This window comes from Balaenoptera acutorostrata, chromosome 7, assembly GCF_949987535.1.
Source record: "Balaenoptera acutorostrata chromosome 7, mBalAcu1.1, whole genome shotgun sequence".
NCBI lineage: Eukaryota > Metazoa > Chordata > Mammalia > Artiodactyla > Balaenopteridae > Balaenoptera > Balaenoptera acutorostrata.
In genome coordinates this window covers 116,026,546-116,042,117 of record NC_080070.1, presented here as the reverse complement: position 1 = coordinate 116,042,117, position 15,572 = coordinate 116,026,546, and the positions used below count along the sequence as shown (strand labels likewise).

General features: G+C 34.1%; 1 protein-coding gene across 1 annotated transcript in view; it reads right to left on the bottom strand.

The window, feature by feature from the left end:
- Positions 1 to 3,910: 3,910 nt before the first annotated feature.
- Positions 3,911 to 15,572, bottom strand: part of ZPBP (zona pellucida binding protein) — a 102,511-nt gene continuing 90,849 nt past the window's right edge. Inside the window, exon 8 of the mRNA XM_057550515.1 lies at positions 3,911 to 4,005. Coding sequence (XP_057406498.1) covers positions 3,911 to 4,005 — 95 coding nt within the window. The remainder of the gene's footprint in view (positions 4,006 to 15,572) is intronic.

The following is a 15,572-nucleotide window of genomic DNA, read 5'->3' as shown; positions in this document are numbered from 1 at the left end:
GTAAATAACACTCGTTAGTATCAGCAGCAGCATAATTATACGAGGAAAGCTCAACCTCACCAGTACCGCAGAAAAATTAAAGTATAATATGGGAAACTATTTCCATCTGTCAAGACAAATAATTAAAAAAATGAATTCAAGGAATTCCGTGGTGGTCCAGTGGTTAGGCCTCCGCGCTTTCACTGCTGGGCCTGGGTTCAATCCGTGGTCGGGGAACTAAGATCCCACAAGCTGTGTGGTGTGCCGACACCCAAAAAAAAAAAAAAAAAGAATTCAGAGAGGGTGCAGTGAAATGTATACTCTGATATATCACTGGTGAGACTATGAATTGATACAATTCTTAGGAAATAAATTTGGCAAATGGTCCTAAGGATTAGAAATATCCAAACCCAGTAATTCTACTTCTGGGCAGAGAGAAGACTTAAAAATACCACAGAGTATTAAGAAAGAAGATGTTACCTGTAATGCTACATAAAACAGCAAAAGTCTGGAAGCAGTAGAAATGTCCAACAATTAGAAATAATTAACCATACTATAGTAATTTTGCTGAAATGTATCATATGTAATAATCATTAAAATTATGTTAGTGAGGTGTATAAGATGGTATGGAAAATATATACTAAGGGAAATACTGACTGCATATACATGAATAAAACATATAACATGAATAAAAAATCACACAAAAGTAGGAGATTTACCAAAATGTTAACATTGCTGATATCTGGGTTATGAAACTGTAAGTGGTATTTTCCCCCTACTTCTAATTTCCTCTATTTTACCTATTTCCTGTAATGAACTCTCTACCAATTAGGATGCTTTTAGATGCAGAAAACCTAACTTGCTTTAACGAAAGGAACTTTCCTATCTCACAGAACTGGGGAGTCCAGGGCAGGCTGGGATTCAGACACAAAAGGGTAGTGATTCAGCAGCAGCATCAAGTGCCAGCTCTTTCCATGTCTCCACTTGGGGTCCTCAGCGTGGGCTTCATCCTCAGGGTGTTCACCTCATGGTTTCAACAAAGTGGCGGCCAAAAAAAAGTCACGTGCTGACTGGCTAAGAAGGATAGTTCTCTGGAGTAAACAAAATTGGTGCTCTGTTGGGAAGAAGGGGGGTGAATTGATACTGGAGAGTGAGCAACAATGTCTTCCCCAAATGGCTACTCTTGTCATTTGTCAAAGTATGTTTACTGCTTCCAAGATTTTCCAAAGTAATTCATTTCACTGTAGAAGACTTGGAAAACAGAGGGTATCAAAAATCCTCACACAGGACCCTATCACATAGCATGACCACTATTAACATTTTGGTTCGTTTGTTTTAAAACTCTAAACAATACTACATAACATTCTACCATATGGAAACAGCATAATTTATTTAACCATTTCATTCTTGCGGATAATTTCTGTTAATTCCATTTTCATTATTAGTACCATTGGATGGAATATTTCACCTGATCTCTAATTTGCTTCCTTTGGATAGTGTCCTTTAAGTGAAATTACTCGACCAAACTTGTTAAGACTCTTTTTACATATTGCCAAATGAATACATATTACACACCTATAATGAGAAAAAAATCTAATTGATAAATTACAAAATGGGAACCATATTTCCCATAAGTTCACAGGTCAATGTAAATGTCAGATTGTGTAATTAAGAAAAAAATGTTTTGTTAAAATTAAGGCACTATATAAATGTAAGATATTATTTTGATATAAACAAAAATAATGAACACCTGTAACTGTCTTATGACAACAATCACTCTTAGGGATTAGTTTATAGTTTTTATCATACATATTGTCAATTGCTTAAAACAACTTTCAACATTCCACAACCTATCTATTAATATAACAGAAGCAACTTTTATCTTAGTTATTATTTATACTCACAGGACTTTAATAATCTATTAATTAGTTTAAAAATTATTAAGCACATAACTATGTGCTTTGAAGATGACTAGGAAACTAGGAATACACTAGTATAATTGAATGTGGAAGACAGACACACAACCAACTAAAATAAACGTGATATGTGGTAAAACAGAGCCAAGAACATTTCACTTTGAGAACCAAGAAAAAGAATTAACACTTCTCTTTCTTCTCCTAGCTCATCCTCTGCTTAAATTTCTACCAGCTGTTCTTTTTGCCTGGACTTTTAAATCTGACCTGTTCTGCCCCCTGGAATTTGTGTGGCCTCATTTCTGGTCTGCCTTCATAAGCTGAAAGTCCGTGACTGGCTCCACTCATTCTCCTGTCACTTGTCTCTTCTCATTCCAGATTACCCGTCTCTTCTGACCTCCAGTGCCCGTCATCACCATGTCACCCCTGCCGCTGCCTTCCCAGCTGACCAGCTAGGGGGCTAGTACTGATCATGCCTCAGAAGGATGTATCAGAAATTCAATTCCTCTGGGCTTTTAAATAATAGGAAGAAAGTAATCCAAACTTAGGGAGTACAAAGGAAAGAATATGTACTCCAATTCATCTTATTATTAGATTAAGAAATTTAGAAAACTTTAGAAGCTTGCACTACTTTTACAGATGGAGACTTAATAGGTCTTTTACTAGTTACAGAAAGCACGTGCTAGAGGAACAATAACTCACCCAAACAGTAAAACGGCAAAAATACGTGACTTAATAGTGGAAAGATGGCTCTTGAAAAACCTCTCAAAAATATATGAAAACAATTACGTCATGATTAAGAAAGTCCAAAGGGATTGTTAAAGGAAGATCAACAGGGCTAAGAAAGAAATGTCATGTCCCTTCCCTCTCTTATTGTGTGAGAATTCCAGAGTAATGTTTGTCCACAGGACGATGGAGAAGCTAATGTATTTACTGGACACTTTCAAAAAGTCATGCAGAGCCTCCGTGTAAGTACATGCCCCTCCTGTCCAGTGTGCTGCACAGCTGTGCCCAGATCCAATCCGTGTGCATTTGCCATTTACATGTGTTCACGTCTCCAGAAAGGAAATATGAAGAGAAAAACAGGGAACGTTCCAAGAGAGTGTAAAGTGGATACGAATATAATTAAAACAGTAATTAGAAAACTGAGAAGCTACTAATTTTGTGATTTACTCATGTATTTTCCTGGTAATTAATATTTAAATTTTTGGTAGTTTTTCATATTCAAACACAACATTCCAGGGTGAGAGAGTAAGTATTAGGCGGTCGCAGCAGTGGTATCTGTCACAGAACACTGTAATAGTGAAGGAAGTGAAACGACTGCTTGATTCTCACCCCTACAGGTGCTGCTGGGGAAGGAAACTGCTTAGTTTCTCTTTCTCTCCACATTGTGAAAGCTCAAACGTTAATTCAGGCACATACAATGATTACTCCGTTCTAAAATGTCAAAAAGGTAATTTGAGGGACTTTCAACTGAAAAGTTTAAGATCACAACATTGAAGTATATTAAAAACTCATAGTGTGTTTGGGACTAGGTCTTAAACTAAAGTGGCTAAAAATTGCAATAATAAGACTTGCAGTGACTTTGAGCTATGAAAGGTCAAACTGGAAGGAATAGAATCCCATAAAATTAAAACAAAGGAATGAAACAAGCTGAAATTAAAATGATTGTGGAAGAATATGGTGGCCTGAGATTAGTCAACATATAATAATGATAGAATGGGTTATTTTTGAAAAATCATAAAAAAATCTTTTTGGCTAACCCAATATAGTGTATTTCAAACGATTTTAAAAACAGTGATCCAAGAAATATTTTGGAGTCATATGTAGGTCTGGCACTAATGAATGTTCTGTATATAAGACATTTGGACATACCGTGTTTCAATTAAAATGATGACACCATATTTTGGTAATATCTAATATATTTAATTTTGGCATAATAGTGATTTATTATGTAGTAATATTTCAAAAATATACTTTTGTGTTTAACAAACCACCGAAGAGCTCAAAATAATGGCCTATAAACATGCTTTTGCTCCAAACACCAAGCTGCTATTGCACTGAAGGCAGTGAATTCCATCACGGGAGTTATAAGATCCAGGGCTGCAGATCACTGTGAATAAAAAATAAGTTAATAAGTAACGGTTTCCTAATGCCACGTAAATTAACTTTACATGGAGGATAAATTTTCAAAGAAGGTTCTTTTTTTTCTTTTTGTTTTTAATTGTGGTAAAATGCACATAGCGTAAAATTTGCCATTTTAACCATTTTTAAGTGTACAGTTCAGTAGTGTTAAATGTATGCAAATCATTGTACAACTAATCTCCAGAACTTCTGCATCTGGGAAAAACTGCAACTCTATACCCATTAAAGATCTCCTCATTCCCCCTCTCCTAGCTCCTAGCAGCCACCATTCCACAATTTGTTTCTATGAGTTTGACGCCTCTAAATGTCTCATGTAAGTGAAAAGTTTTAAGTTTTCACTCTAATCCAGCTTAAACCAAGACTGTGACCTAAAATAATTTTACTGACCACACGATGTTGACATCAGAAGGCTGACTGGGCCATCCTGTAAGTTACAGAAGAAGCCACAAGGGGTCAAGAACCAAATGTGACTACCAGATGGTCCATAGTAACCACGATTTAGATGTATAAAGATAGCCCCAAATATGGGAAGGACTTGCAGATCATTTCTAACAATCCTCTGATTTCAAATCCTATTTCTATCATGGGCTAAAGGTGTAATTCTGGAAAAATTACTTAGCCTAAAACGTAACTCAGTTTGGTCATCCCTAACATAAGGACAATGTATACCATGAATATGTCACCACTGCTCCCTCTGCGTGATGGAAAGTAAAGAAAGGCAGGAAGAAACCAAAGTCAAATACATTCTCTGCCACTGATTAACTTTGGGATCCTGGGCAAAGTAGTCAATTCTCTTAGTTCTAGTTTCCTTATTTGTAAAACAGGTACAGTAACAATCAAGTCATAGCATTATTGTGAGGACTGAAACCAGATGACTTAGATGAAAAGGCACCCAGCATGTGATGGGCACTCAATAAATGCTTAACCCTGTGCATTGTGGGGTTGCTGCCTCTACTCACCTCTTCCACTGGGGGCGGGGGGGCGGGCATCAAGGTCATGGGATGCCATCAGCCCCTAATTGGGTTGGGGTCTCTGACTACCCTATTGCAGATGTGGTCAGCCAAAGGATCACAAAGATGTTAGTAACAGCACATCTAAGGCATGGGTATCATGGGCCATCAAAAAAGATTATTTTTCTAGCACCATGATTTAATAATACATGTCACTGACTGGATCTGGGTCATATTATATTATTTAATTTCTTATTCTTTTTAAAATATATTTTTTCAAATTGGGAAATATCTTAACCGTCACCCAGAAAAAGTATTTTCCATTCTAGGTTCCACAGAGTTCCTCAAGTTTTAATAGACATTTTATTTGGGAATTAATGTTCCAGATGGAAAAAAAAATTGGGAAACAAAGTTAAATAGATTTATTTGCTGCAGTAATAAGAAGAGTGTTTAAAGTGAAAATGTATGTGGTAAAATTCTAATGATATAATATTTCTCAAAGGTGTGTGATCATGGTACACTTTCTCTCAAAACACATATTAATATTTCTTGATGCACAAATATGGAAAGATATAGAGAATGTATTGAAAGTGTCAAATCATTACATATGGAAAAGAGAAACCTGCATGCAGTCTTTACACACAGACTTTATGCATGACTGTTACAAACAGAACTGATACTGGCATAAAATCATCTAAACCAAAGTTTAAATAAATAATGATATTCTAATAAATATTCTTATAATTTAAAAAACCTTCATAATATAGTACATGTTATACCACAGAGCCCTTATCTGTAGCACTCTCTCCTAGGATATATCCTGACATATTTTGTTCTCTTTTAAGTGGAATTGAGGAAAAATGCTAAAATGTTATTTAAATTTAAAGTACAAAATTAGTGAACTTTTCTTCCAGGTCTGAGTCTCAGTGAGTAGAACATCTCCCAGCTACAGTTATGAGAGCAGCCTGATTAAAACTTGATTATTTCAATAAGAAGAGAAGGAAGCATTGGTGACTGATCGGTATCGACATATGAAGAAATAAGTAAATACAGGAAAATATCTTAATAAATTTTGGTGAAAAAAAAATTTTTTTGGATAGGGAATAATTCCTTAAAAAGGGAAGTGACTTACCATAATAGAAAATAATTGATACATGTGGTATTAAAATTAAGAACTTAAAGTAACAATAGTAACAATAGTCAAGCAAGAAAACTAGGAAATAGTTGCAGCTATATAACCAACAGAGGACTACCATTCAGAAAACACACACAATTCATATAAATCAATGAGAAAAGGACAGAAAATAATAGGAAAAACTTAACCAAGGAGGCAAATTCTTGTGTACTGAAAACTACCAAAAATTGCTGAGAGAAATCAAAGACACAAATGGAAAGACATCCCATGTTCATTTAATATTTAATATTGTTAAGATGTCAGTACTACTAACTATCCATGAAATCTCTATCTATGAAATCTCTAGCTTCTATGAAAGCTCTATCAAAATCCCAGTGGTGGCGTTTTCAGAGATAAAAAAATTCATCATAAAACTCATGTGAAATCTCAAGGGACTCAGAATAGCCAAAACAATTTTGTAAAAGAATAACAAAGTTGGACATCTCACACTTGCTGATTTAAGTACTACAAAGCTACAGTAATTTCAGTGGTCTGGTACTGACATAAAGACAGAATTACAGACAAAAAAAATAGAAATAAACTCCCAAATAATTTTTAACAAGGATACCAATATCATTCAATGAGGAAAGGACAGTCTTTTCAACAAATGGTTGAGCAAACTGGATATCCACTTGAAAATGAATGAGGCTGGACTCACCTTACACCATATATACAAAAATTAACTCAAAATGGATCAAAGACCAAAACATAAGAGCTAAAACCATGAAATTCTTGGAAGAAAACATAGGAAAAAGCTTTATGACATTAGATTTTACAATGAGTTTTTATGTGACACTGAAAGCATGAGGACAAAAGACAAATAATTAAATTGGACTACATCAAAATCGAAACTTTTTCTGCACACTTGAACCAAGGAAAGGCCATGTTAGGACAAAATGAGAAGGTGGCCCATTATGCCATCTGCAAGCCAAGAGAGAACTCATCAGAAATGAATCACCAGCACCTTGAACTTGGGCTTCCAGCCTCCAGAATTGTGAAAAAAATTTTTGTTTAAGCTATCCAGTATATGGAATTTTGTTATGGCGGCCCAACCTAATACAGTATTTATCCAAAAGAACTAAAAGTAGGATCTCGAAGAGATATCTGCACACCCATGTTCAGTGCAGCATTATCCACAATAGCCAAGAGGTGGAAGCAACCCTATGTCCACTGACAGACGAATGGATAAAGAAAACATGGCATACACATGTGGACAACGAAAATGCGGTACATTAGTGCTGGGTCACCTAATGTGATGTTAATGCGGGAATGTGAAATTATAAAAAGTACTGTGGAATGGTATGAAAATGTATGATGGTCACGTACTACACATGCTGGAGGTGGGAATGTGATACATATACACACACATACACAACAGAATAGTATTTAGCCTGCAAAAGGAAGGAAATTCTGACACATATTACAACATAGATGCCAAGTGAAATAAGCCAATCACAAAAGGACAAATGCCACATGATCTCATTTACATGAGGTACCTAGAGTAGTCGTCAAATTTACAGGGACAGAAAGAAGAAGGGTGGTTGTCAGGGACTGAAGGGAGGGCAGAATGGGGAGCTAGCGTTTAATAGGTATAGAATTTCAGTTTGGGAAGATGTAAAAGTTCTGGAGATGGATGGTATTGACGCTTACACAACAATGTGAATGTGCTTAATGTCACTAATTTGTACCTTTCAATATGCTTAAAAGGTTAAATCTTATGTATATTTTACCATAATAAAAAATGCGATGCATTACATAATCATCAGATTGCAAATATTTATAGTTTGGTTATGCCAAGAATTGGCATAGATGTAGACAGGATCTGTCCTACATTGCGTTGTAAAAGTGTTTTCTAAATTTTTTGTATTAACCCAATCTGACATATTTTAATGAATTGCTCATCTTATGATCCAATATTAGCTAAAGACCTAGGATATACAAACAAAAATATTCACAACACCATTGTTTGTCATAGTAGAAAAACTGAGAAGTAGGAAGCAATTTCAACCAACAATAAAACAGATATATACTCCTTGATATATTCATAAAATAGATTACATAAAAAGAAAATTTTTAAAAATTGTGTTATAACCACAAAAATGTGCATGAATCTCACAGATACAATTTGCAATACTGTGAATCTGTTAAAATAGCCTATCATTGGACAGATTCTCAGACTGGATTTTTAAAAATCCAACTTTATGCTGTTAATGTAAAAATGTAAATTTTAATCAAATTAATCTACACCTGCACTGCACACATAAATAAAACTTCAACTACAATTTTATTTTATATAACTTGACAAATCAATTTAAAATGGACAACTTCTAAAAAGAAAAAAGAAGGTGGTTTACCCTCTCTATACACCAAGACATTAATTACCACAAACAGTAAAACAAAAACGAGGACCCTTTAAAAGACATATATATTCGTGTGTATGTACATATATGTATATATACATACAAATGTAGGTGTGTGTATATATGCACCATACATTATAAGTATATATATGTGTACGTATAGACACACACACACACACACACACACATGGTATGTACCCTTATTTTATGGACCTGAGAGTAAAGAAACAAAATTTGAAATTAATAAAATAAATTATTAGAGAATTTTTTCCTGGTTGTGAGGCAGGTAAGTCTTTTATAAGAGAAAACAAATAGAGAAAATAAGCAATAAGACTTATACAATATTAAACAAAAAACAATGTACCAAAGACAATGTCCACAATGCTAAAAATCAAGTGGCCAAGAATTCTAATTCTAGCTTATACTGAATTAATCAATCTGCAGAAAGCACTTATAACATCTGCAAAGAGGAAACATACACTATTTGACAGCCTTGAAGAGGTAGCAAAGACAGGTAAATGGGTAAAAGTATTATTATATATTTCAGCAGTGGGTACTCACCACGCTATGTGGTGCACGGGTGGCTAAAACTGAAGCAAAAATTATGTCTACTTGGTTACAAAAAATGAGAGGACAGACTTCTAGGCCACCAGAAGATATAGAAAGTAATGGGAGAAATTCAAGGAAACAGGTAGAAACAGAAGCAAGAACTCTAAAATCTCATATAAACTCCATGCAGATCACTGGCTGATGTGAGACCTTCATATTAGTCAATGATATTGCAAGAAGTTCAAAACCAGAAAGAGTTGGAAAGCTGAACAAACTGAGAAGATGGTGCCTACAATGGGAGAGACAGTTTAGATTTTGAATCTAGCATATTATTAGACTAAATAATAAACACTCTTCAGAGCAAAAATAAGCCAGAAGACTCTACAGAGCACTACCAATAAAGTTTAGCATATAATAAAAATTATTAGATTTTCAAAGACACAGAACACTAACTCATAGTCAAGAGAAAAAACATCAATAAAACATTCAAAATAACAGAGGCGTGGTAATTAGCAGATAAGGACTTTAAAGCAGCTAGCATAAATGTATTCAAAGACATAAAGGAGTGAATTATTATAATAAGTAAACTGATTGAAAAATCTTATCAGAGAGATGGAAACTATAAAGCACAACAACTGAAAATTCTAGACCTCAAAAGTAAAATATTTGAAGTAAGTAACAAAACAAAACAAAATTGGATGTGCTTAATAGCAGAATAAAGACAGAAGTAGAATATGTTAGTAAGTACAAAGACATACCTATAGAAACTGTCCATTGTGTAGAAGAAAGAGAAATAAGAGTTTAAAAAAATTGAATAGAGTAATATCAGCAAAGATACTGGCAGCTCCAAATGACAGTCCCAACTAAAGAAACATGAAAATAATCAAGCAAAAACTCTCAGAATTAACTTTGAAAGAACTCTAAAAAACAATCAACATATAGGAAATAGTAAAATGGCAGAAATAAGTCCTTTCTTATCAGTAATTACTTTTAATGTAAATGGATTAAATTCTACAATCAGAAGACAGAAACTGGCAGAATGAATATTTATGATCCAACTATACGCAATCTGGAAGAGACTCACTTTAGACCAAATGAAACAATTAGGTTGAAAGTGAAAAAGTGGAAAAAGATATTCCATGGAAACTGTAATGAAAAAAGAGCTGGCACTAATTCAGATTAAATAGACTTTAAGTCAAAAACTGTTATAAGAGAAAAAGGAAATTACATATTCCTAAAAGGATCAAATCATCAAGAAGATATAACAATTATAAAAATATACACACCAAACAACAGGTACAGAAAATATATAAAGCAAACACTGGCAGAACAGAAGGAGACATAGTTCTACAGTAATACTTGGAGATTTCATTACCTCTCTTCCAATAATGAATAGAGTTTCTAGACAGAGGATCAATAAGGAAATAGAGGACTTGACAACACTATAAACCAACTAAATTAACAGACGTATATAGAACACTTCACTCATAGCAACAGAATACCCATTTTTATCAAGTACACATGGAATATTTTCTAGGATAGATAATATTTTAGGACACAAGACAATTCTTCATAAATTTAAAAAGAATGATATCATACAAATCACAACAGAATGAAGCTACTGAAGAAATCAGTAACATAAGGAAAAGTGGAATGTTCACAAACATGTGGAAATTAAACAACACATTCTTAAAAGGCCAAGAAGATAAAGAAGATATCAAAAGAGAAATTGGAAAACATATTGAGATGTATTAGAATGAAAGCATAACACACCAAACCATATGAGATTAAGTGAAAGCAGAGGAACATTTATTAGTAATAAATGCCTATATTGAAAAAAAAGATCTTAAATCAATAACATAACTTTACACCTGAAGGGATGAGAAAGCAACAAACTAAATCTACAGATAGCAGAAGGAAGAAAAAATTTTTAAAGATTAAAGTGAATATTAATGACAGAATTTAAAAAATAGAGAAAAGCAAGGAAAACAGAAGTTGATTTTTATAAAGACTAAAAGGATTGACAAACCTTTAGGTAGACTGAGAAAAGAGAAAAGAGAGAAATTTCCAGAGTCAGAAAGAAAGATGGAACATCACTACCAAACTTACAGAAATAAAAAGAATAAGCCAATTTTAAGAAAAATTATATGCCACCAAATTAGGTAAGCTAGAAAAAAAATGAAAAATACCTGGAAACACACGTGTTACAAAAACTGACTGAAGAAGAAATAGAAAATCTGAAGAAATCTATAACAAGTAAAGATATTGAGCTAGTAACTGAAAACCTCCAATAGTGAAAATATCAGGGTGAGATGGCTTCACTGGTGAATACTACCAAACAGTTAAAGAAGAATTAAACCAATTCTTCTCAAACTCTTTCAAAAACAGAAGAGGAGGAAACACTTACTAATCAATCTGTGATATCAGCATTGCCTTGACATCAAAGCCAGATAGAGTTATTACTAAGACAAGGAAATAAATGTCAATATCTCTAGAATGCAGATGCAAACATCCTCAACAAAATACTAACAAGCAACTCCCAGCACTATATTAAAGTATTATTCACCATAATCAAGTGGGATATATCCCAGGAACTGCAAAGGTGGCTAAACATATAAAAACCAATCAAAGTAATATACTATACAAATAGAAGGGGGAAAAAAAAAACTACATGGTCATCTCAATTGATGCAGAAAAAGAATTTGACAAAATCCAAAATTTTCATCATAAAAACACTCAACAAACTAGGAACAAAATGAAAAAAAATTCAATCTGATAAAGGGCTTTTATGAAAAACCCAAGGCTAACATCATCTTCAATAGTGAAATATTGAAAGCTTTCCCCCTAAGATCAAGAACAAGGTAAGGATGTCCTAAAGAAAGTTCTAGAGAGAGCAATTAGGCAAGAAAAATAAAAGGCATCTGAATTATAAAAGAAAAAGTAAACTAATTGTAGATGACATGATTGTATGTACACACACACACACACACACACACACGGAGAGAGAGAGAGAAACCTGTGAATACACATATACACATGGTACTAGAGCTAATAAAGGAATTCAGCAAAGTTGCAGGATACAAGATCAACACACAAAAAGTGGTTATGTCTATACACTAGCAGTGAAAAATCCCAGAAGAAAATTAGAGAAGCAATTATATTTACATGATAATCCACAAAAAATCTAGATGTAAATTGAAGCAAGAAGGTTGAAGACTTGTAAAATTAAAATTATAAAACACTGCTGTAAGAAGTAAAAGAAGACCTACAAAAATGGAAAGACATCCTATGTTGGAGAAGTGGAAGACAATATTGTGAAGATGACAATACAATCCAAAGGAACCTATAGATCAATGTATCCTGTATCAAAATCCCTCAGGTCTGTTTTGAAGAGAGGGAATGATGATCCTCAAATTCACATGGAATTGCAAGGGGCCTAAAATATAGAACATAGTTTTGAAAAAAGCAAACCTAGAGTACTCACACTTCTAAATTTCAAAACTCCCTACAAAGCTACAGTAATCAAAACAGTGTAGTACTAGAAAAGGAGAGAAGGTACACTAATGGAATAGAACTGAGAGTCCAGAAATAGCCACAGACATCAGTGGCAAACTGATTTTCAACAAGGATGACAAGATCACGCAAGGGGGAAAGAACAGTCTCTTCAGTGAAAAGTCCTGTGACAACCAGATAGCCACATGCCAAGAATACATTTGGACCCCTAACTCATACTGTTTTCTAGAACTTACCTCAAATCATCAATGTCCTCTTTGAAAAAAATGAAAGGGGTAAATTTTTCACAATTTTAGATTACGTAATGGTTTTTTAGAAATGACACCAAAAGCATCAGCAATAAAAAAGAAAATAAACTGAACTTCATAAAAATATAAAACTTCTGTGCACAAATGGACATTATAAAGAAAGTGAAAAAACTCTCTGAGAATAGATAAACATTTGCAAATCATACACGTGCTAAGGTCTGAGTATAAAGAATATGTAAATAGCCCTTAGAACTCAACAACAAAAAGAAATACCCAATTTAAAAAATGAACAGAAGACTTGCCTAGACATTTTTCTGAAGATATACAAGTGGCCACCAACTACAGGAAAAAATGCTCAACATCATTAGTCATTTGGGAAATGCAAGTCAATACTGAGACACTACTTCACACACAAGGATAGCAATAATTTTTTTAAAGGAAAATAACAAGTGTTGTTGAGAATAGTTACCCTTATATATTATTAGTAGCACTGTAAAATTGTGCAGGCACTGTGCTGAATAGTTTGAAAACTGCTCAAAAAGGTAAACAGAGGATTGCCTGTGTATAAAGTATAAAAAAACAATGCAGTATTATTCAACCATAAAAAGGAATGACGTACTGATACATGCTACAATGTGGTTAAATCTTGAAACATTAGGCTAAGTGAAAGAAGCCAGAGAAAAAATGACACATATTGTATCTTTTCATTTGTATGAAATATCCAGAATAGAGAGAGAAGGCAGACTGGTAGTTGTCAGGGGCTGAAGGTAGAGAAAAATAGGGAGTAATAACTTAATAAGCACAGAGTTTTTTTTTGAGGTGATTAAAATGTTTGGGAACTAGGTAGAGGTGGTGGTTGCACAGCACCGTGTACTAAATGCCACTGAATTATCCACTTTAAAATGGCTTTATATGAATTTCAACTTAATTTAAAAATGAGTAGAGCTTCATGTGACCCCTGGGCCAATATAAATTGGTGTAACATATGTGTAATTGATAACCAAAAAGGGAAGACAGAGAGAATAATGCAGAAAACAATAAATGACATATATGACCCAAAAGCCTAGAATTTAACAAAAGACATAAATGAATAATCCAAAAAACTCTGCAAACACCAACATGAAATGTACAAAACCTCCACCCCTACACACAACATAGTCAAACTGCTATAAACCCCGAGTAAAGATAATCTAAATGCTATGGAGTAAAAAAGATGACACATTAAATGCAGGGTGCGAGAGGGAAGAAGTATGAGTAGCAGCTCACTTCACACTAGAAGCAATAACTGCTAGAAGGCAGTGGAATATTATTCAGTGCTAAAAAGAAATACTACTAAGTGAAGGAAGTCAATCTGAAAAGGCTACACACTGTATGATTCCAACAATATAACATTCAGGAAAAGGCAGAACTATGGAGACAGTAAAAAGATCAGTGGCTTGGGGATAAAGAAGAATGAATAGGTGGAAAGCAGAGAAATTTTAGGGTAGTGTAGCTACACTGTATGATACTATAATTGTAAACATATGTCATTACACATTTGTCCAAAAAACCACAGAATGTACAACACCAAGAGTGAATCCTAATGTAAACCATGGACTTTGGGTGATGATGATATTTCATTCATTGTAGATTCATCAATTACAACAAATGTATCACTCTGCTGAGGGATGTTGAGCGGTGGAGGTTAAGCATGAGTGGGGCCAGGGGACATATGGAAAATCTCTGTACCTTACATTCAAATTTGCTTTGAACTCAAAACTTCCTAAAAAATAAAGTTTATTTAAAAAACGTGAAAGGTAAAAAAAGACATTTGGTAATACAATTTAGAGACATTGTAGACAATAACCCTGCAGTACAAGTAAGGCTAAAAGAAGTTCTTTAGTCTGAAGAGAACAGTGACCAGATAGAATAAAGGAAATGATTTACCATTTTGCCTGAAACAACTGAAACATGATAACCATAGAAAGACATGGAAAATGGTTTTCAAGAAACTGGACATCAAACCACAAGGGACAGTGATCCCAAGGGACATACAGGAAACAAAATATTGATATATGAGCTCTACAACTGTTGTAGATTATTGCTTTCAGTGAGTTTCTAAATTATGGCAAAGGGAACTGAGGTGGGGCTTGAGTTCTTCCCGGAACTGAAGAGACAAAGCTGAAGTCCAAGAAGACGAATGCGGCTAGTGTTCTTCCTGTGAACCAGAAAGGAGATACTGTGGAGACAGAGAACACTGGAGATGAGTAGAACATCTCACTTGATTATATAACAGAAATCAGCATATGTGTCTGAGGAAGCTACCTGAATCTGGGGAAAGGACCATCAACTTTGATAACTTTATAGGAAAGGGTGCTTGGCAATCACTCAGGCTAAGGAACAGTGTCTGTTCCCAATAACCAGAATAGAAAATTCATATTCAAAAGGCATTGGGTGGAGCACTTAGGAAAGTAGTGGAAAATGATCAGCTTTAGACTGAATACTGAACCAGAAACACCAATCAGATTAGAAAAGCAAGACACGAAATGATCAAATTGTTTTCAATAATGTATTAACTGCATGTGAAAAAAAGACAAAATTCACAGGAATACAAAAATATGCAGTACCAAATAAGGTAAAATCACAGTGTTTGGAATCTACACAAAGATTACTAGGCATGAGAAAGGGGCAAGAAAACACATAATAAAGGGGATAATCAAACAATAAAACCAAACTAGAAAAAAGGAGGTGAAATACTTGTA